The 27,250-nt window shown below is 37.9% G+C and overlaps 1 protein-coding gene across 3 annotated transcripts in view; it reads left to right on the top strand.

The window, feature by feature from the left end:
- Nucleotides 1–27,250, top strand: part of kazna (kazrin, periplakin interacting protein a) — a 134,948-nt gene that overhangs the window by 19,993 nt on the left and 87,705 nt on the right. For all 3 annotated transcript variants that reach the window (XM_086068661.1, XM_086068662.1, XM_086068663.1), the window contains exon 2: nucleotides 4,407–4,570. In XM_086068661.1, the coding sequence (XP_085924787.1) occupies nucleotides 4,407–4,570 (164 nt within the window). The remainder of the gene's footprint in view (nucleotides 1–4,406; nucleotides 4,571–27,250) is intronic.

Raw genomic sequence — 27,250 nt, forward strand, 5'->3', positions numbered from 1 at the left:
AGGTGGGGAGCTTGCAAAACATGTTGAATTTCCCCTTGTAAGTCAACGAATAGTCCCCCATGAGACAACAACTCAGCATTAAAGCATAACATTCCTGTTTTCGCGCCTAGAGGCAGACTTTTATTTGGATCTTTCCATCATTTATGAGGTTAAAGACTGGGAGTCGTCCTCAATCAAGTGATCTGACTGATTTGCATTTATTTTACGGTTTGATTAAATAGAGTGGGAGTGCTGCACTTCAAATTTAGCAACAAGGTGATAAGCACGGTCTGGCCAGTTGGGGGCAATGTTGCACAGCACTTTGAATTCCTTTTGATGCTGCATTTGCTCCGTAAAAGAAACCATGTGTGTCTCACTCCAGCATTTAGGATGAGAAATTGTTCCTTTATCACTTTTTGTTTAGATACATAAATATGTTCCAATTCGTAGAATCTCCCTGCACTGTAGAAAAAGCTGATAATTAAATTTATATAATGGCCAAATGGCATGTATTTACTAAACTATTTAAAGTACATATATTACCACTGCCTGTTCACACAAGAACAGCAAATGCAGATGTTGACATGACAAGACTTGTGCTTTATCACTCTCTATGTGTCCCTTTTCCCTTAGATTTGTGGGTGTGCTGTGATCAATTTGCCATGAAATGAGCCCCTTTTTCCTAGACTCCATCCTGGGCTACTGCATCGTATGCCATTAGGCTTACTGTGTGCATTCTTTCCAGCATTTTTCATCTGTAGTGATCTTTATTTCCCCTGGCAGCCACTGTCTTCCCTCGTAAAGATAAAGGCCCGACAGGCACGGCGCTGCTGTGGCTTCTTCTCATTTTTCTCGGCACCGCCTGCTCAATAGGAGGACATGCAAGGCATTTTGACAATTCAGAAAAGGAGAAGGCGGCAGACAGCAAAGGGTGAGACGATGCGGCTGAGAACTCCAAACTTGAGCTCTCTCAACTAAAAGGAAGACACAACATTCTGAAAATATATGGCACATTTGATCAACATTGTCATAGTTTCTCAAGGAAATGTTTGACTTTTTTTTATATAGACAAGCCAGTATCATTTTTAAAACATGAGGATGTTGCAAATCTGAAAACCAGATTAAACCACCCAAATGCAAAATGTATAAAATTGTCTCTTGGCAAAGTTGAAGTATTTTAACATCCATAGTTTTCAAGACCAATATTGCTCTTGTGTTTTTAACTGAACAGCTGTTCTAAATAAAGTGTCCTTATAGTCTTTAAAAGAAGTGGACGGTTGCAACATATATGCCCAATTAAAAAATATACAAAGTAATCAATAGGTTACAATGTATATTCTTACATGGGCCAATGAGAGTGACCAGAATGAGAGCAGCGATGTATGTGAAAACTTTACGTGAATAATAAATACCGCATATTTAGATTAAGTACCTGGCAGTAACACTGTAAGTAGCAAAATAAATAGAATAAATAGTTAAATAAAAACTACATCTAAATCATAAATCTAACATATCTATCCATCTGTTGTTAATGACAAGTTCAATTCTGTTTAATTTCCATACAAAATACAGATATTGGTATTTGTTTGTGTACTTGACTTATTCATCAGATGTTTATTGCAGACTGTGACGCAGGCCTCGCAAATAATAACTGCGAGTAGGAGGTCAATTACAGCATGCTTATATTTGATTATTAAAAACAAGCTTCAGATGACCATTAACCTTTAGAATTTCACGTTAATATACACACTCTCAAAAAAGTTAGGGGTATTGGGTTTTCGCGTTAAAAATTTAGCATTGATTTAAAATCCCCGCATAAGCTTTCGAGGTGAGGTTAATCTGGCGTAGGTAAAACTTTTGAATGGCCAACTATTCAGTGTATCGACACTTTTTGTGCAACTTGCTGTTGTCTCACAAGGAGCTGAATGGTGTTGGATCCACAAATCAACCAACCTCTACTATGCATTTTCGGGACTCTTCTAGTCTCTCTGTAGTTGTTGCAACATGCTGATGACACTCTGTGTAAGTTCAGTGGCCACTTGACTCTGAAAACTTCGCTATGGCGACTTATTGTCGACCAGTTGTTAGGTGCCGTCACTCAATATCAACATGTGAGAAGCGTGATGGAGAGGAACTGTTTGAAAACCGACACAAATTGAACCAGGAAATGTATTTGTCCACTCATGGATCAAACAACTCTGGTGAATTTTGCCATTGGGCTCCTTTTTAGAGAAGAGCAAGTGCCAAAAATAGGAAAAACTAGTGCATCAGTACTGCTATTTTTCCCAAACCAAGAACGAGTACAAGTACTTACATAAGAGTACTCAAGTACAATGGTTGATAATGCTATCATGTCTTGGACTTGAGAGGAAAATGTGTTTTAAGAAACAGTATACATTTCACTCAAATATTACTCTTACACGAATACATGGAGTGATCACGTTTAAATATTTATCTTGTGCGCGTTTGCCTTCAATGTAGTGCACAAATAAAAATATGTGGATTTGACGACAAGACACAAAAAAGAGGCTAAACTTCTGTCATGGTACTTGGTTTTTTTGCACGGTAGAAATTATATATGCTTGTGAATAATGTTTTATCTGATTTCCCTCACGGGATGTATAACGTATCTACAATTGTACCATCCATCATCTATCCATGAGTCTTAACACAATTTTCTGATTATATTTCATTTGTGGAACATGAATGAAGCAGAAAAAGCCACCTGGGGGGGGGGGGGGGGGGGGGGGGGGCGGTCATTTTGTCAGTCACTTGCTGTCGACTGAAACTGACATCACAGTGCCTAGGGGCTCATGCAATGAGCGTCACGTCATGGATCACCTGTTTTCTGGGTTTAGTTATGTGATGTGCACAAGATGTGGCCATAGGCACTGTGATGTCATCATCAGTCACCAGTATGTGTCGGTAGAAGGCAAAGTGGCCACCGATAGATTATTAAAAAGTAAATAAATAAATAAGAATATCGTGTTTAGACTATTGAGGGCACATAGAACACGTAAATATTTTTTTTATTTTTTGCTTGACTTTGACTTCCACCAAGTTAAGTTTATAATGATCGAATTGTAGGTTTATCATTATCCAGAAACGGCAATATGACAATATCATATACCTATGTTTTTGTGAGTAATCTACATACTGTAACCTTCAATTCAACTTGAGAGAAAGTCTACGGAACCTTTTACAACACACACCTTGAAGATGAGTGAAATAACTACATGCATTCCCTCATCACATTGACCTGCATATGCATTACGAGCCCACTAGAGGGCAGTAAGTATAAGCAACTGAAATATCTTCCCATATGTATTTTGGTGGCCTTTTACCTTTTAGCCTGTCATTCAATAAGTTAGATTAGACTCCTCACTCAGTGTTTGGTGCTCACAAGCAGCCCACTCACACATTCAAACATTTGATGTCTTTTCCACTCACCTCGAGGGGACACGGCCCTCTCCAGCCCCCTCATTCCCTCCTTATCTCTGCCGCCAAAGCGTGTTTGCTTGGAAATGTCAACCACGATGGAAGAATGTTGGTTACGTAAGGCATACATCCATGCTGCCTTTCTTGTTTTGTTTTTTTAAGCGTGGGATTTTGTGTGGGAGAAAAAATGCTTTATAGTTGCAAACCCCGCTCAAATTCCAAGGCAAATGCATCCCATTCTGTGCAGATTTAGCTGGTTGTATTTCTTTATTTAGGAGTGATTTAACAGTTGTCCTTCTAGCTCAACACTAGCGATGCTTAACGTCTTTTATAGGTGACACCTTTGTAAATTTTATGGTTTTAATGCTGGAAACATGGATAATGAGGAATTAGGGGTTAGAACAGTGCCTTATAACATAAATGGTTCGTTAGGGGAAAAATACTGCACATAATATGGAAATTACTTTTTTTCCTGCCGCTGCAGGGGTGACCTGTGAAATTTTTTCAGTGACCTTTCAGAGACTAAAGAGGGATTAATGGTAAATGGAAGAGGGTTGAGGAAGTGTGTGTGCTGGAAGAAGGAAATACATTCGGGCTGGCTACTTTTCACTGTGGGAGGCAAGCTAGGAAGGAAACCTGAAAGGACACACTAGGGTAAAAACTTGGTAACAAAAACAGGATGGCTCGCAGGAACATTCTAGATGAGAGCGGGTGTTGATAGCCAAGGGAGTTGGTGACAGTCGGAAACCATGTTCTTACTCTGCTACTTAGTGCTATGTTGATTTTGGCTAGCAAGAACATGGAAGACAATATGGACCTGGTCCACCTTTGCATGTTAATCAGCCTTCACTGTCTGATGGAAATGTTCATTTTTTCAGAAGGTTATTTATAAGAGAACAACAAGAGATTGAAGATGGAAGAACAAGAGTCACGGCCATTTACAATCTCTTGTTCTTATTTTTTACACTTGTGTGTCTGTCTCCCTCTAGCGGTGCAGTCCCTGAACAGCCTGAATGATCAGATCGCAAGTTTCATAGTGAAGGCACCCAAACCACTTGAGCAGGATCAAGATGATCACGCATATTGCCCCCCTGAGAAAGAGACGCTGCAGAAGTCAATGACCTTGATGAGACACCTCCTCGCGGATGCTCAGGTATGCAAATATGACTTCTTTAAGAGCAACATGGGGCTAGGAAAAAAGTGTTTTATAGTATTTGTGCCTTTTTTTGTTAATTAATGTAAAGAAAATCTCTAAGTAGCACCATTCATTTGGAGCCACACTAAAATGTTTTCCCGTAGCCCTGCACCCCGTTTCAACACAATTTGGTAGAAATTGCTTTTTTAAGGTCCGTTCACCGAATCAGTGCCATTTACTTGTTGCAACTACTCTCAAAAGGAATTTAAATTTCCGTTTTTTCCCTAACTCAAAATCTGTTCTTGCATTTAAAGAACTACTCAAAATGTGTATCGGCTCATCTGAGATTTATTGTATCGCAGTGGTTATCAAACAAGTAGCCTACACCAAGTACGACCTAAAATAAATAAATAAATACATACTTAGCTGTCCAAGTAGCACCTTAATGACAAACATTAAAATACAGTAGCGTAGTAGGCCAAGGTATTCATTAAAAATGACACTGATATTTTATTCCTAAAAAGTATTTTTAATATTATTATAAGCCACTGTAACATTATGTAGTTTGAACCCCTTGCACTGCGCTTAAATATCTAGAAACAAACTGTGATCAGCAACCTAATTTATTTGCTGAACGGAAAAGTGTTAAAGGTCAAATCAAGCCAACAATTTTCTTTACAGTAATATGTTCTATGCAGCCCCTATATAGTTTAAACATGGTATTCTGAATAATATTGTGTTTGTAGAATATGAGTTAAGCGTCAAAATCCACACATTTTTATCCACCTCAGGGGATGCCACTTGCTGTCGACTGAAGATGATATCGCAGTTACTCAGGTCTCAGAAAACGACCAATCATGGCTCACCTATTTTCTGAAGCTGAGCAGTAATTGGTTGCTATCCGAGCCCTGAGCAACTGATATCATTTTCAGTCGACGGCAAGTGGCAATGTTTTTAGATGGATAAAAACAGGTGCATTTTACTTCTTAACTTGTATTCCACAAACACATTATTAATGTGGGGGCACATACTGTAAGCAGAAGCACACATACCCTGTCATATAAAAAAAAAAGTCAACATCTTGCTGGCTCTTAATATTAATCTTGAAGGGACGAATATTTTTCAACTGCTCACGTGTTAATCTTTGTTAATATGTCACATAAAGGACAAAGTGGGCACTCTTTCTCCCATATCCATTGTGTTTTCTCTGATGTGTTGATCATTTTACATAATCTTTGTGTGGGAAGACGATGAAGAGCCCGAGATGAGAGGCTGGGAGCTCCAATTTGAGGCCGCTGTCGAAAAGGCAATGTCAAGAGTGTGATTGAGCTGTTTATTCAAAATTATTTAAATGAGCTTGATGAGTTGTTACACACCCTAATCCAACATCTGTCGCTGTGTATGCACACTGCGCAACAAAATGTTACTTTTCATAGAATTTGCGAGTTTGGTTGAGGAAACAGTTGTATGACGTGGCATCAAGTCAATGCAAATGTAAATTGAGTTGATCCTCCTAGGGAGACATTTACAATGGGGCTGCTTGACAATTACAAGTACTTGCTTCTGACATTGCAATCTTTTTATGATGTTGCCTCAAAATCAGTGGATGACACCTATAGATAATTCCCAAATGATCTTGTTCCACCCATTTATTGCCATCAAGCGCACTAACATGGACATTTCAATAAAACAAATCAAAACCAATTTCAAACTAATAAATTACTTGTTGTTTGGCTGGTGGCCACCATTGAAATTGGTTCCACTTCGCAGAGACTCGGCAGAGGTGTGGCAAATTTACTAATTTAATGAGTCAGCAAAATGACCTCCATAACTCTACAAATTCATTGAGAAAATTACTAAAGTTTGCCGTATTTGAATGAGCCCCTTGCAATTTTCCTTTACTGGAAAGTCCGTAGAAGCGAAACTTCACGTTGCCTCTCCTTGGGCTTCATTTTCTGTGTATTGTGCAGTCGATCTTGGAGGAAATTTGTTGCTGAGCTTCTGAGCCTTTGCCACTGACCTTATCACTATCTCTCCTCCCTCATGCTGGAACAAGCTCTGACTACATTAGTGGAGCTGTCAGTCTTGTGCGGTTGAAAACAGGGGGTAGGGAAGGAGTTTGGGGCACAGGAGGATGGGGATGCATCTAAACAAGTCCGTGAGGGTGACTTTTGTCCCAGGAGACGCTGATAAATAAGATCTGTGTGACTCCCTGTGACCCTCGTGCTGATGTGTTTATCAGTGAAGAGCTGCTGACATGTCTCTCACTCTTTGAGAAAAGTACACTGAGAAGTATACACTGTGCATCAGCCGAAAAACACCATAGCTACAGTCGTTTTTAATTTTCTTCAGTGTGAGCTGAGCCCTTAGACCAGCTGGAGGTACTGATGAACCGTTCCAAGATGTCAAGAGGAATGTAATCTTTCACACGGCATCATTTAATTTTAATTTGTGACGTGACGTTCTCAATGTGAGCCTATGGGCACTTTGATTAGGGTGGCCAGATTTTCAAAATTAAATCTGGGATACAACAATTTTGCTGAAAATTATTTAAAACAAATTGAACCGCTAATCAATCTGGTTTTGTTATTTTGTTAGCTTTTGATAAATGCTATCATGATTGACAGTTCAACAGCTGTAAATAATACAATGCACCCATTTCATCGAACCTTTTTTGCTTTGTCTCGGCGGCTAATGTAAGCTGGTTGTGCCATCTACCTCGCACTGGTCCCGCATAATAACATTGAAAATATGCCGCCAGAAAAACCCAGCTTCCTTTAAATCTGACTCGCAACCGCAGCATTACGCTAGTAGGACTACATTTCTCATGATTCCTAGACATTGAAGCAGGAAATAGTTCTCGTTCTAGTATGACAAAAACATACCTGGTAGCGACTTAACCATAGATATCTCTAAGAACACTAGATGTCTCTAATTCTTATTCCAACAATACAATATTCATCACAATTCCATGCTTACACTACCGGGGGACACATTATTGCAAAGAAAGTTTTTAACTTGATTTCCACTCTAAAATGTTAAAGCACCCCAACATAGATTAGCGTTAGCATTAAGATAGCAGGGGGGAAAAAGGCTAAGATGTGGTTGTTTTAAATACACACATGTAATTATCTTTGTTTTAAGTTTAGTTAATCAGTAAACTTTCACTTAGGGAGGCATTTAACAGTGTGAAACCTCTTTTTTTGAAGAATTATTCACTATTTGGTATCATGCTTCTATTGAGAAGGGAGTTAATAAATTGGCTGAATGTCGACTCATATCTGAAAAAACTCATAAGTTAGGTCACTCGTATCTCAAGGGCACCAGTGTATATTAAAGATAGCTGTCACTGTTATCAGTGGGTGATATGGCAGTGTACGCTATTATATCACCTAAATCTGTTTCTCTCAAGAGCATCTATTGAGCTTGTCCATTTAGTTTTATGGATGATACGAATGTTCAGCTTAATTCTCCCTGCTGCCACCAACCTCATTTCCTGATGCCAGGGGATGTTTTCATCGATAAAACTCAAATAAATATGAATATAGAGTGCTACACACTAATGGGCTTGGAGGATAGAAACACACCTCCACATCAATACGACTTTTGCTATTAAGTTTCATTTGTCCGCATTGTACACAACATTCAAATAAATATATATTTTTTATACCAAGTTCAGTTGATATACAGGTGCTCGTCAATTTTTTGTTATATCCTTGAAAAGTTGAATAATTTCCATAATTCTACTCAAAAAGTCAAACTTTCATAGATGATAGATTCAGGGCCCGCAACTTAAGTGATTTCAAGTATTTATTTGTTTATTTTTACATTATTTGGGCTCCCAGATCATAAAACCCGCAAAAACAGGATGGCAAAAAATTTGAGTAATGTGAAGAAATCACCATGCATGCTTCCCAGTCTTTTGCATGGACAAAAAAGATGGATGGATGGTATTTTCAAAGCGATATGCCAATCTTCAATAGTTGGTTGGATTCCCTTTGTTTTAACAACTGCCTCGATTAGCGGTAGCATAGCCTGGGGAACCTGGAAGCCCAGGCTTTCTTGATGCTTGCTGTCATCTATTTGTTTTTGCATTAGAGAAAAACATGGGCCACCAAACCCAAAAACAAAGATCTGACAGCAAGCATCAAGAAAGCCTGGCGCACCCAGGCAGTGATTAAGGAAAAGGGAATTCAACCAACAACTCAAGATTGACATATTAATGATAATATCATCCGTCCATCCATACTTTTTTGCATGCAAAACACTGGGAAACATGCATGGTGATTTCTTCACATTATTCAAATTTTTTGACATCCTGTTTTTGTGGGTTTTATGAGTTGGAAGCCCAAATAATGTAAAGATAAACAAACAAATGCTTGAAATCACTTAAGTTGTAGGCCCTGAATCTATAATCTATGAAAATTTGACTTTTTGAGTGGAATTATGGAAATTATTAAACTTTTCGAGGATATTCACATTTTTGGACAAGCACCTGTATATCTACAGAATGAATCACACCTCCTTCTTTGTCCTTTGAGATAATAAAAAAATCTGACCCCAAAACTTTTAAATGCATTGGTTCCATGATGCTGCAGTCTAGTTTAGTGATTTACTGTTCCTTTATCTTTGTTGTGTTCTATCTAATCTTGCATCAAGCTATAACATCAGCATTCTGGCCAACACAGTAGCTTCACCACAAGAGCCACACTTGAACAGCAATCCCACGCCAGCTTTTGCACTCTGGACTTCTTTTCGTGCACCTGTTCAAAAAGCAAAACACAAAAAACAAAAAGTTGCTAATTTTCTGTGTGTATGTACAGCTAAATCCTGTGAGGTCACTACTCTTCCAAACCCCTGCTGGCAAGTTAGCGCCTGCCCATAGCGTATTCCTGCAGCTCTTTGTTTATGCTGTTTGTTATTCTGTAACAATAGGACACCAGAGTGCAGGCATCTTGCCAGCTCCTGCCAATCAAACCCAAAACGACAAATAATCACTTTCCACAAAAATGCTGTTAAAAAGCATGCTAACATTGTTTTTGACAACAATGAAGGATGGTTACAGACGGCCTATTCATTTCAGCACTGGGTTGATTATCATTCTATCCACATGATATAATAGTCAAACTGATAAATGTGCATTATCACGCACCTATCCTGGAAGTGTCCTATTAATATTACAACATATCTGACTCATTTCCACATATATGTGCCAAATGTGCTAGGGTCAGGGAAGAGTACATCCTGCTTGCATTTTCAAGAGCACTGGGGGCACGGGGGGATGGGGGGGGGATGCTGAAGAGGGATTAAGTATGTGATGGGTTTCGCTGGGTCAATCTCTCCCTCTCTGAATGGGACCTCAGCTGGCCCACCAGGACATGCTTTCTGTTGATGCATTATGCATCACCTTGGTCACGTCTGCCCTCGCCACCGTCCCCTGACATCAGCAGACCTCTGTAATACACCAATCAAATCTTGCCACCCACATTTTGTGATTTGTGGAGATCCAATGGCTTTTTCTTCTGGGAGTCGCCGGAGCCATGACGCGAAACCACACCTGATTTGTTCTGGGATGTGGGTTAAAGTTTTTTAGTGTGACTGGTTGCTTTGAATGAGGATTTCGCAACCTTTTGGGTATTTAGAGTTGATAGTTGAACCTAAATTTATAATTTAAACTAGAGTAAAAATGTACACCCATATGATTCATTCCAAACAATCACCACCAGAAGAAAGAAAAGATGATAATAATCAAAGTGCTACACTTGAATAAAGTGAACGAAACTTATACCCCCAACTAACACATTTTTCAGGATGCTTGAGCTGATTTATTTTTGGAGTTTTTTTGCTTTGACTTGCAAGCAAAAATGATAAAAGCAGTGCATAGTGGCAGTGAAATCAACTCACTTCACAACAAGCAGCAGTGTGTCTGATCGACAAGTCTTTAAAATGTCCCTCCCAGTTGAATTTGACTGTCCAACTAAACATGAAACCAAGGGAATTGCACCATAGCATTAAACAAGCACATCACTTTACGATGTCCTCTGGCTTAATGCTAACTCGTAACGGGGAAATGCCAACGATGGGCTGAAGAATAGCATTGGCGTTGCAGTCTTACAATCTATTTAGCAATGGATATTTAAACACAAATTGTGGAATAACACTTGTAAATATAGAGAATATTCACAGGCATATTCTTCCTCTGCGTGTAATGACTAATATTACTTCCATACTGATGATCTGAGACCGTCTTCATCTACTTTTGTGTTGTGCTTCCCCCAGGTGGTCAAGGTACGCACATCAGAAGGATCAGCACAATGTCTATTGAATTGAAATCTAGGGGGGAGTGCCAATTTTTTTACATTTTACTTAAATATGTCAATATTGTATGTCTTTATACACTACAATATTGTTTAATTAATGGTATCTTCATTCATTTCAGTGGGGAAGGATGATTTGAGATACGAATGTTTTTAGTTAAAAGCATGGTCACAGAAGAAGCTAAACTCGTATCTCAAGGCACAACTATTATAGACGACTGTTCGATCGTTGTAACAAATAAGAACGATAAAGCCTAAATTTGACAATCAACAGCTTGCAATATTTTTTCCCACATTTATATAATTCTATTTATATGCTTAGAAAATGAGAATCCGGTGGTTTATGGAATGTACTTATTTAAAATCCCACTCCACCCCTCCCCCCCCCCACACACACATAGTACATGCAATAATTCAAATAACTAATGCAGATGTGAAACTTTATATGTATGTAATACTAAAAAGGTTGTAAAAAAGTGTTCTTATTAATTCCCTTGTTAAAAAGAACATGTTAATGCTAAGGTTCAATACCTAAAATTAGCAAGCACTTTCTTTTGTTACAGGTCTACACAGACACAGAATCAACCCACTCGTCCAATATTCAAAAGTGAGCTATAAATAAATATTTCAAGCAAGAACATGCTTTGAAATTGACAAGTCTGTTGATGAGAAAACGTTTTCTTCTTTTTTTTTTAAATCTTTAAAATAGCATCAATGGCACAACTCAAACTCCGGTTTAATAGAATACTGTTGTGGTCTTCAGGGACGCGCACGATAAACCTTAAAAGACTTCAATTCCAAGCTTGAGCTTAAACTTCCTTCGATCAGATTGCACTTCAAGCAGTCAGTGTCTTCAATAACTCTACTTTCGTAGACAGTGATGTTGGCAATGAGTGATCTTTATGCATCAAAATCACTTGGGCGATGTGGTACAACACAGAGTGGTTGTCAGGTTGTTAAATATAAAATAGCTAATATTATTATTTATGCACTGTTGCTACGTTCTGATTACCTGACACGGTTGTTACCTGTTATGATTCATTAGAACCTTTCATGGCAGCTGCCTCAATTCATTAGGAATGGATGAGTATTAAGCCCTGTTTGACTAATAGTTTTAGTGTTATGTTGACTAACCAAGAATGTTTTATGAAAGAGAAATTTGAAAGTCCTTCATGTAAGCTCCAGGGCTTTGAATACAAGTTATCCATAACATGCCATGTCAAACTACGGTTGCTTGGCAACACAGTTGGTCTGACAGGCACCATCACAAAAAGCAATATTTAGATCTGTTTTTCTGTATTTAATGGAAAATGTGATTAAATGATTCATTAATCTTTGCGATCAGTGATATGTTTTGCTCATACATTAATTGAGGCCAATCCTCATTTCAGCAGTTCTCTGTTGTGCAACAGTGGGAAAGCAATCTCACGAAAGCTTTAAGATAAGAATATTGTATCCACTTTTCACTGCTAAGTGTGTTGTGCACTTTGGAATATATTAAACATATCATTTGGTCTTTAAGGAACGATAAGCCATGGTTGGAACACTTTAATAAGTTAAATTACATCTTGGAGCAATTATCATCTAATTGTATAGCGAAAATTGTGCTACTTGCTCTGGTTACATTCTATCCTCTCTCTCTCTCTCTCTCTCTCTCTCTCTCTGGATGTATTATACCCGTTTAAATGTGTTTGTATTATTTTAAAAGTTTTTAAAGACCTTTTAACATCCCAAGCTAAGCCTCAACCGTGGAGTGAGCCTTCTGCTCTCTTCAATTACAGCCAGACCACGCCCCAACCCTCTCCCCATTCGCAGCCCAACGGTCCTCCAGGCAACACCCCCTTTGAACGCCCATTTAAAGTCTTAGTGAGGGGTGGAGCAAGAATCTGACTTATTGTTGAGTTACCCTTTAAAAAGCAAGAATACTGCGGATAACATTCAACACAGCAGTTGTATACAAATTTGTATTTATGAATGTTCCACAGTACAACTTTTTACATTACGCCTGTATTTTGTAGGAACATTTCAAATATTGGATACATGCTACTGGGTAAAGTTCAGTTACATTTCCCTTTTTGTTTTTAGCACATATGCTAGCTTCTAGAGATGGCTCTAACCCTGTATGTTGTTCTATGGTGCAACATTGTTGGTGCGACAAGATTGCAGGGGTAAATGGGTTGCTTTTCGCGGGAACACATTTGGAGGAAGGTAATACATATTGCGAAGCATCTAACTATCTGGCATGAGATGCTGGTTTATGTGATTGGGTGCAAGTCGCCGTACTGAACGCAGCTGGAGTTGTTGTCTCTTATCTGTGAGGCTACAAGCATTCCTCGGATTGTGTTGTGGGAAAACAGCTTTAATGTCCCGAGGGATATATGCAGTGCGCTGTATTATCAATCAGTGTTTGATAAATTGAAATATCGCATTGTCTCTGTGGCAGTCGTGCTCGTTACCTTGTTCTCTGTTGCATTTCTCATATCCTCATCTATCTCTCAATTGTTGCATTGTCATACTAACTCCATTCCAGTTAGTTTATAAATTGTATGTACTACATGTGCAATGTGTGAGTATATGTTTAGAAAATACCTGTAGTAGTTTATCTACCATCCCATAATATACATGCTCATGCCCGTTAACTTGCATTTTAATTTAGTTGCAAATTAGAATTCATAGTACCAAATTGTATTGCTTGATAGAAACGTGGACTTTACTGCTTGCCAGATGTACAAACCTTTTTGGATCCAATGCTGATCTTTTCTTTTTCTTGCAATGTTATTTGATGATCTTCTGAAGACAAATTTAATATTTGAAGTAGTATCTGTAATACCTACATTTTAACTCATTCACTGCCATTGATGGCTATAAACGTCAAAAATGCATTTGAACTATTTCTATATTTTTTCCACTTATGTTAACAAGAGTATGAAAACCTCGATTTTTTTCATTGTACATTTAGAACAGATATACAATTTGTGATTAATCGTGCGTTAACTAGTGAAGTCATTCAATTAATTACAATTAAAACTATATATATATATATATATATATATATATATATATATATATATATATATATATAAGATTATTTCAAAATTAGGGGTGTTAGGCAATTAAAATGACTTCACTAGTTAACTCACAATTAATGGCATTAATCTAATTGTATAATAAACACTTTTTTTTCTAGGTTTTTATACTCTTGTTAAAAGTGGGACAAATTTTTAAACTAATAGAAATAGTTCAAATGGATTTTCGACGTCTATAGCCGTCAATGGCAGTGAATGAGTTAATAGGCTAGATTCATATGGCCGGTCTTCATGTCCATTTCCAATTTCATGCTTATCACATTATGCTTAATTGTTCACATCTACTGTACCTTCAAGCTGTCCCATCTGTGTTAGTAACTTCAGTAAATGGAGAGTAACGCTTGTCTCAACTGGAAGTTGACTTGAATCACCAGTGTTGCACCACACCACCACACCTTTGCATGTCAAACTTTTTTGCTAGAGTCAAGGGGTAAAGAATTGTGCGCCGCAGACTGAAAATACGTTATGAAATTTAGACTTACCTTACTCATCACTAACTATAGACACTATACAGTACTATACAGCAGGGTTCACCAATTCCGGTCCTCGAGGTCCGGAGTCCTGCAGGTTTTAGATGTTTCCGCCCACTAGCACACCTGATTCATATAATCAGCTCATTATCATGCCTGATAACAATCCTGATCTTTAGTATCAGGTGTGTTGGTAGGCGGAAACATCTAAAACCTGCAGGATTCTGGACCTCGACAACTGGAATTGGTGAACCCTGCTACACAGTATATGCTGATCTATCGACAGTAAATATAGATGTAGCCTCCATATCATGTGAAAGATTTTATTTCATTCTCAATGTTTTTTATACATTTTCATCACTGGTGATCACTATTGACTAGCTACCACTGCTTTCAAGTGACTGACAGACACAAAGAACTAGACAATCCATCCATTTGCTACCCGCGTATCCTGTTCCGTGTCATGGAGCCTTTCTCTGCTGACATTGGGCATAAGGCAGCATACACACTGTACTGGTCTCCAGTCAAAACCAGTGCAAGTAGACAAATGTAAAGATGTATGTGCCTATATGTCAGTCTTGGCATTTTTCGAGGTAAAATGACTTTGGCAGTTATTTGAGACATATCAGATTTTATCTTTAGGTGTGAGGTGATTTTCAGATTTCAGATTTTCAGAATAAATCAGATTTATTTATTTAGTTATTTATTTTTCCGAGTGAGCTGTGATAACTGATTTTTGAATCCAGCCACATGGAAGAAAAAACTCTTTATTGTGTTGCCATGTGACTAGAATACAGAGAATATCATTCTGTTGCCCAGTAGCGATCTGAGATGTACAGACTTGGTTCAATTAGCGGTGCCCAGAGTTCAAAGCAAACATGGTGAATCAGCAGTAATCTGTTATGATGCACACAAGTGGAATGAGCGGCAAATAGAAATGAAGTCAGTCCCAAATGCGAATGTTTTTAAGTCCAGATTGAAAATGGTTTCTTACAACTCATGCTTATTATTAACCTTTTTTTTTTATCATTGTTGAAATCTTTTTTACGCATATATATTTTGCTTGCACAGTAGTAATACTAATTACTGTAGATTAAACACAAATCTGTGCTTTCTCTATAAATGTATTTAGTTCTTTGTTATTAACTGCTTTATAACATTGTACCTGCAAAGCTCATTGTGTTACTACCTTCAGGGTTGGGAGGGTCACTTTTAAAATGTAATCCGTTACAGTTACAAGTTACCTGCTAAAAAATTTAGTTAATAATGTAATCCAAGTACCATAATATTAAAGTAATGTAACTGGATTACTCCAATATTGAGTATGCTCATGAAGACAAAATAAAAATAAATATCACCATAATTCTATACATTGTGCCCCTGCTATTTGTGGGTGACAGGGCAGCCTACAAATAGCAAAAATCTTTGTGTAATTAAAAAGCATGTCGGCTATTGATTGATTGATTGATTGATTGAAGGCCATATGCTGTTTTCGAAATGTAACTGAAAGCAACCACATCTTACAGTTAGATAGATAGATAGATAGATAGATAGATAGATAGATAGATAGATAGATAGATAGATAGATAGATAGATAGATAGATAGATAGATAGATAGATAGATAGATAGATAGATAGATAGATAGTCATCCAATGAGGATACAAAATGAACTTTTATCCCAGTCACAAGTTTAGCCGCGTATATGTTGTGTATGATGTTTAAATAGTGAATTGGTGGGAGGAAGATTTGTTTGGAAGGTGTAACTCACATTATGGTTGTAGGCTAGCGGGCTAGCTAGCAAGAAGCTACAGCGCGTAGCATGCCGCCGGACTCTTAGCTCAAACTTTCGCTCCGAGTAAGTTCCAGTGAATACCAGTCGCCATTTCCTCCTCCCGTCCGTGAAGCTTTTTCAAACTGCCCGCGTGTGGAGGACACGACTAGTCAGTTCGTTCGTTCCCACCTCCCCGACATGTAGCAACGGTCCCACTCGCGCGGGCGTGCACGTGCTCTCTCTCACTCTGTCGCTCTGTCCCTCTGTCCCTCTCTCTCTCTCTCTCGCTCGTTCTGTCTCTCTCGCCCTCTTTCGCACTCTCTCTCATCGTAGAAATTGTAATCCCCATTTTTAATAAATGTACCTGTAATCTGATTACATGTTTTTTCCTGTAATTGTAATGGAATACAGTATTTTTTTTTTTTTAATCTGATTATGTAACGGCGGTACATGTATTCCGTTACTCCCCAAGCCTGGTTACCTTGTGCTTGAGATACACTGCATTCGTAGAAGCAGCTGCTCGTGAATATTCTCAGTCATCCAGGTTTTTGTCTTTCTTAAGGTATTGAATCAATAAGAACCGGACTGTTGTGGTCGTCTTAAGACGTTTTACCTCTCATCTGAGTAGGCTTCATCTGTTGTTGCTTCCTCAGTTCATGCAACAATGCTTGGTTAGGATTGCACCAGCCTGGCTCCTGAAAGGCGAAACGTCTTCAAAGACAACCACAACAGTCTTTTTCCAATCGATTTAATGCCCTGAGAAATAAATAAAGCTGCCTTGGCTTGACTTGTCTAATGTCAAAGACCATTACTTTGATGGAATTGAGCTAGGACCACCCAAAATGTCACAGGCGGTTTGCAGCATGAAAACATCCATACTTATCTTTGGATGACATTGAACACACACAAAAAAAGACCATTTTCTCTCCAGGGGTCACAACATGGACAATGTGGTTAAAAACATACCTTAACCTGAGCATCCAAGCAATAAACATGATGCCTTTTATTTTTTGGTGCAGTATGTTAATATGAGTCTGACTGGAGTGACTGCATGAGAAAAGGTCCCTGAAACACAGTTTTGCAAAATCTGCCGTCAGCTGTTCAGCAGCAGGGTGACCTCTCTTTGAAGGCAACAGCATTCATTATCAAAAAAAAAAGGATGCGCTTCGCTTGTAAATGGATATTAACAGCTCACTTTGATTTACATTGAAATTCAAGACAGTACGTGTGAAATGAGTCATGCACACAGCAAGAGTCGGTGAATTGTGCAGGAATATGATTGACATTTTTCAATTAATACTGCAAGATGAATTTGATATGTGTTGTGCATTAATTAATTGGAGGAAATGGAAGTTTGAGAAGAATTTGCATATTCTATGCAAGGTTCTGCTGAGGTCCACTGGCTTCCACTGCGGATTGTGAATTCATAGACTTTTTTTTTTTTTTTAAATAAATGTCAAATGTCATTGATTTTGATAAAGTCTGAAAACCTTGCCATCAAACTCATCTCATACTAAATGATAAAAAGTGGCTCTATGGTGCTTCTAGTCATCGAGGTCTTCTTTTCACAGCACTCTCCTAACGCCCACACACTCATTCTTTCCACTTATACGCTGCTCTGAAGAATCCAATTCATTGGTTGGATCATGTCATGTAGGAGGAGTTACGTTGCGCCTGATTAGTCTGCAAATTTGCTGCAGTCATAAATAGTAATAAATCAGATACTCAAAGATGCTTTACAGTAGAACGGATACATTATTCATACATTTCCGATCATACAGACTTGAAAAGCTGGCAGAAAATACTTTTCGTAAGACTATCGATAACTTGTGCTAGTTGAATCACTGTAAATGTTTTTTTCTTGATCAGCCCAGTAGCAATATTGATACATTATTAAGCACTTTCAACTTGATTATGCCTGATTTTGGCAACATGTTTAGTGTTTCCAAAAAATAATAACACAGTCCTCACTGAATGCAAATCTTTTACGTTTAAAATGTTCCTTTGCTGGGAATTAATTTTTTTTTTAATTGCTTGTATTTTCCTGCTACAGACCATTGATTTGTGCTTTTGATTGACTCATCCTGTGAATATAGCAGAATATTGAACACTTTTCTTAATTAAAAGTCTCTGTTGTGGATACTTTTTATTCATTTACAGGTCTGTTTTACTTGTCATATAACTTTGCATAAGGGGCGTAGCCAGATATTTTCCATTGGAGTGGCCAGGGTAAAACCATGACTCATACAGTGTTGCCCATAATTTAACCATGCAGCCATACCGTTCGCATGCCGACTTTGGGCTGCGAGCACCGACGAGTGGGCTGCATAAAATAATATGTTATGAATTCAATGCATTGGAGCTGTTACAATTGTCAATGAGTTGCTCAGTTGCAATTGAGCTTTCTGCCACTTGGCGGCAATTAGGCAAATGCCAGTTACTGATCTGTACACAATAAGTAGAAAAGGAAACCGAACAGCGAAATTCACGACTATGTAAAAAATAAAAAATAAATATGTTGATGCCTCACCTCGCCAGAATACGACAACCACCCTCCCACCCCCGTTGTTTTTTCCTAAGGTAAAATCTTTTACCTGTAGTAGGACTCAAGACTCTGAACTTGATTTGTTGCAGGATTTCTTTGCCTGTTTGGCATCTTGTTGGATGTCAAAGTTCACACATTAATACATGTCTTTTTGATTATCACATTGTTTCATGTTATCTGATATTGTTTCAGCTTTTTATAAGTGGATTTGATTTAATAATTGACTACAATCATATAAGTTAAAAAGAACCCTTGGTTTTATTATATTGTTTTCTGTAGTTCTTATTTATTAATTGCTTTATTGTGTCCTTTTAAAATATCAGCTTGTTCCTACTGTACAAGATTGATACATCAAATGTCTTCTTTTGGTGTCTGATTTGACAAACATTTATTTGTTAAAAACACTGAACATTAAACGTACAAATACATAAATAACAAAAACAAGTAAATTATGCCTAGCACTTGACATTCACATAGGCAACATGACAACTGTGTCCAAAAACGCACTCACAGATGCCACACAGTTGTTTGTTGACTTAAAAAAAAGAAGAAAAGAAAAGAAAGTTTAGAATAATAAATTTAGGTTTGTGTGAAAGCCACATGTTTCTATGCTTCAGGAGCTGAGATATCAATTATTTAGTAGGCATTGACAATATTGTTGTGCATCCAGGATCCAGGAAGGGGGGGGGGGGTGTGGTGGCCGGGGAGGAGGGGTGAGGTGGTCAGGGCCACCCCTGGCCACCATGTGCCTCCACCATTGCTTTGCATGTGAATAGTCTTCACCGCAAGCACTAGCGCTGCTAGTATATACAGTCTGTCTCTCTTCCCCAAACGAATGATTCCCTTTGCGCTACACCATTGTTGATTTTCTTTTACCCTGGTTTGGGTTCCGCCTTCTATCTCAGATTTAGACACAAGTTGTTAATGGCACCCTGGGAGACTATTAATCATGCTCATTCTTCCTCAGACCAACCCTTAGCCAGATTGATCACTTGCTTGCCTTTAAGATCCACCCGTGTGTCCTGTATTGTAGAGAAATTACATACAAGTATGTGATCTGCCTTACATAAAATATCAACTTACAGTAAAGCATTTCATTAAGATAATTTGAATTTTGGCGCTCTGGTTGCAAGCCTTCTCAAATTAGTTTAGTGCCAACATTTTTGCACCCAGGTTGATTGACATTATCTTATACAACGCTGTAAGGAGGTTTTCATAGCATTGCTTTCTATCAACCCAGATATAATATATGAAAATTTTTACATGTGGAAAAATGTATTAATATTAATAACATAAAAAATGATTCTATGCTTGACTGAGTTACATTTTAGTGTTCATCTTTTAATGCACCAGAGTTTAAAGTCTGACAAGTTGAAAAAGTTGTTCCTATTTAAAAGTGAATGTTGTAATTAGAACGAGCAGAATTTGTTGACGCAGGATTGATGCGCTGAGTGATGATGTAAGTCATCACAGATCATTTAGTACTGGCCACAGGCTGGTTCAACTGAGGTCCTTTGCCGAATTTCAACAAATGAATAAATAAAATCGCATCCGATTATTTCATCACGGTCCCTTGGTGTTTTGTTGTCACGAAGGTTCTAATGACTCTTTCCTTCCTGATGCTTGCCACACAATATTGTAGACATTTTGCTTGGGGTTTGCTTCATTTTAAGATACAATTTTTTCATTTGTAATTTACATAGCATTGGGGGTCTTGACGTGATTACTGGTTTAGGAAATGACTTTTTTTTAATACACAGCTGGCCTACTAATGTGTAATAGACTGGACTGTTAACAGCTGCAAGGCATCCTCGAACGCTACCGCTTTATCTTCCAACTGGCACAATTTGGATTAGTCTCTGCACGACAGTTTTTTATCACAACTTTCTTCCATTTTTTTTCACAAAAAAAACCTGTGATATTTTTCCTCATTTAGATGCCAAACCCGTCCATATTTTGGATGGCACTTTGGCACTTTGAAGGCAGACTGAACTGATGTGTACATACAGAAGAAACAATTTTTTCATGTCAGTTTTATTAAGATTCATTCAATATATTTTCACCTTTTTTTCTGATTAGGAATAGGCATGGTATCGCGATAATTGAATTTTGAGTGGAAATGATTTTGTAGTGGAAGTGGAATATAGTGCAATGAACAGCTGCAACCAGCAGAGGTGCTGTTGAGAAAAGGATTCAAATACTAGATTGTGATTGCTAACCAGCAGCAGTACTCAGTTTGACACTGACGATTGAGTAGTAAGCATGTTTTCCTGTTGTTGACATGTGAAGCAGCGCGTAACAGCTCCAGTTTTGTAAAACTAGGGTGTTGTCTCTACTGATCTCTTCTTATTAGCATATCTATTAAAAGTAAGTTAAATGTCATTTCGTGTTGCTTCGGTGTTTCAGGAAATAATGTGTGTCATCTGTCGTGTGAGGCTTTTTGAAGGAAATTGGTTTGGAATAGCTGCATCAAGCAGCCAGCTTCAGCCCGCCTACAGCCTCTAAACAGAGCATCTCTCAATCCTTGTCACTGAGATGACAGCTGCTGAATACTGAGCAGAGGAGACAAGAGCTGCCCTCAACCTGAAACACTCGCCATCCACATCTTTCCCTTTTTCTCAAACATGCACGCCCACACAGGCAGACATACATGCAGATGTGCACACACTTCAAACACACCACATGCAATAGATAACTCACACCTACGCGGAGGTTTTATTCAGCATGACATTCATCATCAGATTTGCAACCACACTCCCTTTTTCATCACGAACAAAATATTCATCTGTAAGCATTTGAGGCCAACAGCCAATGAATGACTTTGACATGTTTTTGTTAAGCATTCCATTCATTTGGGCTTTTGTTCGCTTGTCTTTTTAATTTTAATTTTATTTTTTTTCTTTGTTTGTTCAGTCAACAAATATACTTGTATAATATTTGCCTTATTTATTGCATCTTAGGAGTTGTCTATTTCAAACATGCACAATTTGTGGTGAAGTTCCCAAAACGCGAGTTTTGCGTGCAGGTGACAACATTGTCAAAATGATTCCCATTCACGCAGAGCTTCCAAAACGTTGTCAGCCACCTGCCCTCCCGATTTTACCCCCTCACGTGCAACTGGAGCCAACATTTTGACACGCAGTTGTGTTTAGTTTCCAAAATGACCATTTTATTAAGACGCCACTCTTCATTTATGAGAAAGTTGCATACGTCCTCTTGTAGTCATTATTGTACAATTTAGTGTTTATTGGCGAACACACGTGACATCGTTTTAAGTACATGTGAAATGGTCATGATGATTTTGATCAATAATATCACAACGTGTCATTTTAAAGTCTCCCTCCTGTGTGAGTTATTTGTCCATATTTGCTGTGGAGATTAAATGTGAATCTAAATTGTGGTGATAAGTGTTGCGATTGGTCCCAAAATTCTGTCATCACTGCCTTTCTGTGTTGCTTGTTGACATTGGAAACAGAAGGTGATGAGGATGTGACCAAAGGCTGAGCTGAGAGTTGAGAAATTTGTCATGTAAAGAGGAAATTGTTGCATAACTTTCCAGGAACACATCCTGTGTCTAAACACATGGAAATATGTGTCAAGACTTTTTTTTATTTTCTGGGATGATGCATGCCTCATACTTAAAAAAATATATAATCATTTCAGCAATCATAAAATAAAACAACCATCTGGGTAGTTAGAGAATTATTATTTTTTTTATAAGAAAACTTAATAGTAAAACTGGATCGAGAATCACATGACAATACAAATTGTTTTAAGTGACATACAGCACATCATCCATAACGTAATGCTAGTATAGGAAATCATCAACTCACTGTTTATCTGATTGACACATGGAGGCAAATCATATATTTATCATTTTGTTGCGGTTCAGTAGCATTGGTTGACTTTAACTGTTGATGTTTATTACCAAGTTGTGAGACTTGCATAGAACAAACGTCACTTTGTATTGTTGCCAGGCAGCAAATACCTTCAGTGTGTATGCAGCATTAATGTTATTGCTAAGCAACACAATTCAGCTCTTCTTTTTTAAAGGTGGTGGTGGGGTGGGGGGGGGGGTAAATAAATAACCTCAGTGTCATAATAGCTGTTGTAAATAAGTGTCCATGATGCACTTTTATTTCAAGACTTAAAGCAGAGTTGGTGCCTTTCCTTGGCTGCAAAAGGTCTGCAATGTATGGACACATCCTGGACTGCAGCATAATGAAGGATGTCTGCAGACTACTGAGTCCGCTCGCCACAGGCTCCATTCACATGCAAATTCGAACCCCGCCATGCTCTCTAATTACAACCCGTGCGCCAACAGGGACTGATTCCCTCCACTGACCAGCACACGCATTCAAGACCTCCGACTTCAGCAATGGCATATTCAGGCCATGCCATCTGAAAGATATACAGTAGAATGGAGCTTAAATCGCAAATGAACCACGATTCATTGGAGGTTTAATTAGTGTTTGCAATGATGCTAATCTGAAACATCTACGCAAGATATTTTCTAATTGCACATTGATAATTATGCACACGCAGGTGATTTTAAGAAGGATATGGAGTCTATTGTGAAAACAACGGATGACCACAGTCGCCATAATCAATAGCAAGCAGTAGACCATATCCACATTGATATAGTATTTCCTTATATAATGGTTGGGGGCGTTTATTTACTCAACTCCAGTGAGATGAGCAGACATCGATCAGGGTACAGGAGGAGGCATTTTGACACAATCGTAGATTAAAGTAATATATGTTTCATTTTTTAGCCCACAGACAATGATCCCAAGTAATATTAGGTTATAGAATGTCAAGTGAAATGATGGATTACATCAATAGAAGTATTGTGCTAAAAAACAAATGATGTAAATTCAGAGAAATATCCAGAACTGAGCCAGGCTGCGTTGAGACGTACTGGGCAGAAATAATGCTACGTTTACACTACAGTTCAGGTTCCCGATGGCAATTGCAGCCCCTTTTGCTCAAGTGTGCCAAGGGATTTTGGCCCCTGATTAAGTACTTCTGCACTTCTTATTTAAGTTTAATTTTATCTCTTTCTATTCTGTTGTTTCTTCCTTACTGTAACTGCAGCTGGACGGAGTCCAGGAAAAAGTTCCCCACGGGGAAAACAAAAGTATACCGTATCGTATCATATCGTATCGTATCGCATCGTATCGTATCGTATCGTATCGTATCGTATCGTATCGTATCGTATCGTATCGTATCGTACCATAGTCTGACTGGGTGTAGTAGTTGACTGTAACTATGACACACTTGAAAACTTACATGACCATAAAAGGTAGTGAGTCATGCAAGTCACATGATGAAAGAGAAGGAATATTCTTTCATCAGCGCTTGACATCAGCCCATTTTTCACACATATTAAATCGAGTTATGTGTGTAACAGCGAGCTTACTGTATTGTGTGGTTATACAATACTTCATGTTCTTTTTCCGGTAGCAAACGCTAATCTCCTGTCAGTTGACAGTACGAGGCTCTTCCAAAGTCATAAGAAGAATCTCTTTTTTGTGCAAGTAGTATTTGTTAACTTTCTGAATGAAACTAAAAGCATGAAGTTTCATATCGCAGTTCCCATTACTTGCAGACATGCATTTCTCTTTTAAGCTTGGCAGTGGACAATGATAAGCTTGTTGTTGTTGGTTTTTTTACACACTATTTGGGCGCGGGGAAGCAGATGGTTATTTTAAGTTATATGCACTAGTTTACAAAAAAAAAAAGTGCTCATTGAGCTGAACTTATTATGAGACTTGGAAAACAAGTACTACATCACAGCATGTCATTGCTGTCTGCTGACAAGAGTATATCCATCCATCCATCCATCCATCCATTTTCTGTACCGCTTGTCCTCACAAGGGTCGCGGGGGTTGCTGGAGCCTATCCCAGCTGGCTTCGGGCAGTAGGCGGGGTACACCCTGAACTGGTTGCCAGCCAATCACAGACAAGAGTATATTTCACTTTAAATTTCCAGGAACAATTAAAAAAAAAAAAGCCATACAAAAAAATCTTTCTTATGAAATACACAATCAACTGTGATTGGTGTCGTTATCTTCAACAGTCATAATTGTATGTTTAATGTTTTAAGATGTTTAAGATGTACAAAGTGTAATGGGTTAATTATGTACAGAACAGATAGCTGCAAAACAAATGTTCATAGGCTGTACAGCAATTAAAAAAAAAATGTCATTCATTCATTCATTTATCGTTCATTTATTTCAGGCAGCAATCAAAATCAACAATTTATCAATTTCTCCATACAATACTCAACTAAACCTAAAACTATGGTCTTGGAATGTGAGGGGACTCGGTCATGTGATTAAAAGAAGTCGACTTTTTTCTCATTTAAAGTCACTAAAGGCGGATATACTGTTTCTTCAAGAGACACATATAAGTGCAACTGAACAACGAAGATTGAGAACTAACTGGATCGCTCAGGTTTTCCAAGCACCTTTTTCTCGTAGAGTAAGAGGAGCTGCTATGGCCGTATGAATTAATTTCCAATAACGATGCTTAATATATATGGTCCAAATGTTGATTGTCCTGATCTTTAATTTGGTCTCAACTTCATGTATATATGTCATTACTGGAGGGGATTTCAATTGTTATTTGGATCCACAGTTAGATAGACTTTCAATTAAGCCACATCCTAATGTAACATCTGTTCAAACTTTGAATGACTTGAATGAAGTTTGGCGATTGCAACATCCTAAAAATAAAGATTTTTCTTTTCATTCTTATGTTCACAAGTCATACACCAGGATTGATTTCTTTTTGATTTCAGTTGAATTATTTCCCAATATAATAAGCTCCACATACGACAACATTCTGATATCGGACCATGGTCCAATTTCATTGCAGTTAAATCACATTTTGTCTAAATCCAAATATAGATGGAGTTTTAATCCTCTACTTCTGGAGGATAACTCCTTTGTGGAGTATATGACTGCGCGTATGGATGATTTTTTTGTCAACTAATGACAATGGGGAAGTCTCCAATAGGATTTTATGGGAGACTTTCAAGGTAGTAATGAGGGGTTATGTTATTTCATTCGAATCAAGTAAGAAACAAAAACTTAACACCCAAATTAGAGAAATTGAACAAACATTTTCCACGCTGGGAGAAACATCTAGAACTACTGATTGCAACAAGATCCTAAATCTTAAACTTGAATATAATACTATTATAGATAAACGTACCAGTAACATTTTGCTCAAACTTAAACAGAAACAATTTGAACTTGGAGAAAAACCTGAAAATTTTTTCAGCAATTCAACTTAGAAATGAACAAGCAAAACTTACTATTCATAAAATTAATTACAAATCAGGGAATTTGGTTACTCATTTAGAAGAAATTAATTGTTGTTTTAGAGACTTCTATGAAGAACTTTATGCAAGTAAGAGTACTGTTACTGAAACTGAAATGAGAGATTTCTACAAGAATTTAAATATTCCTCAATTAGACATTAGTTCAAGAGATGAACTTGATTCTCCAATTCAAGAGGCAGATCTTGTAAACGCCTTTCATGCTTTTCCTTCCGGAAAGGCATCGGGGCCGGATGGGTTTGGCTGTGAGTTCTATAAGGCCTTTCAGAAATATGTGATTCCTCTCATGATAAGAATGGTGAATGAATCAATAAAATATAAGAGGCTTCCCAGTCCTCTTTATGAATCAAATATTTGCTTAATTCCCAAAAAAAGGGAAAGATGAAACTGACCCTACAAATTACAGACCTATTGCTCTTTTAAACTGTGATAAAAAATATATAACTAAAGTGTTGGCCATGAGACTTTGTAATAATATTTTTAAGATTATACATCCTGATCAAACAGGATTTATCTCGGGCAGGTTTCTGTTTAGTTATGTTCGATTACTTTTGAACACATTATATTCCACTCATAAAGATGATACACAAGTTGCCGTACTATCTTTGGATGCTCAAAAGGCATTAGATCTAATCGAATGGCGATTTTTATTTGAAGCATTAAAACTATTTGGAATTGAGGAACAATTATTACTATTATTTGTTCATTATCTCAGGATTTTGCATTGGTTAATACAAAGTATTTTTTGTGTGCGCATCTTCACTTAACTATTGTCTAACTAGTCTACGGTATATCATACACCACATTTGGATGCAAATGCCTGTCAGCGTCACAGCAGGAGGGAAAACTTGCTGTGATGGAAGCTTTGTTTGTGAAACTATAACTATTATCACCTTGCTACTGTTTATTTGCCAAGCTAATAAGTCTCTTCCCTTTGACCACTGAGGGAAGGACACACACAAAGAAGGAGGAAAAAACATTAGTTTCACTTTAATCACTTCCCCCCCCCACATGTTGTAGAACTACTGTTATGTTTTACTTCAAACACTAATTCCCCACAACCTAACAGCAGTATCTTAACAAAAGAGCTGTGAAAAAGACTTGTGACTTCCCTGAGTCCACATGAGTAGCATGTGCTCCCCCCCTCCGACTCTGTGCGC

The sequence above is a fragment of the Leptonotus elevatus genome, chromosome 2, assembly GCF_054856555.1.
Source record: "Leptonotus elevatus isolate MCC_2025b chromosome 2, RoL_Lele_1.0, whole genome shotgun sequence".
In the NCBI taxonomy this organism is placed as follows: Eukaryota; Metazoa; Chordata; class Actinopteri; order Syngnathiformes; family Syngnathidae; genus Leptonotus; species Leptonotus elevatus.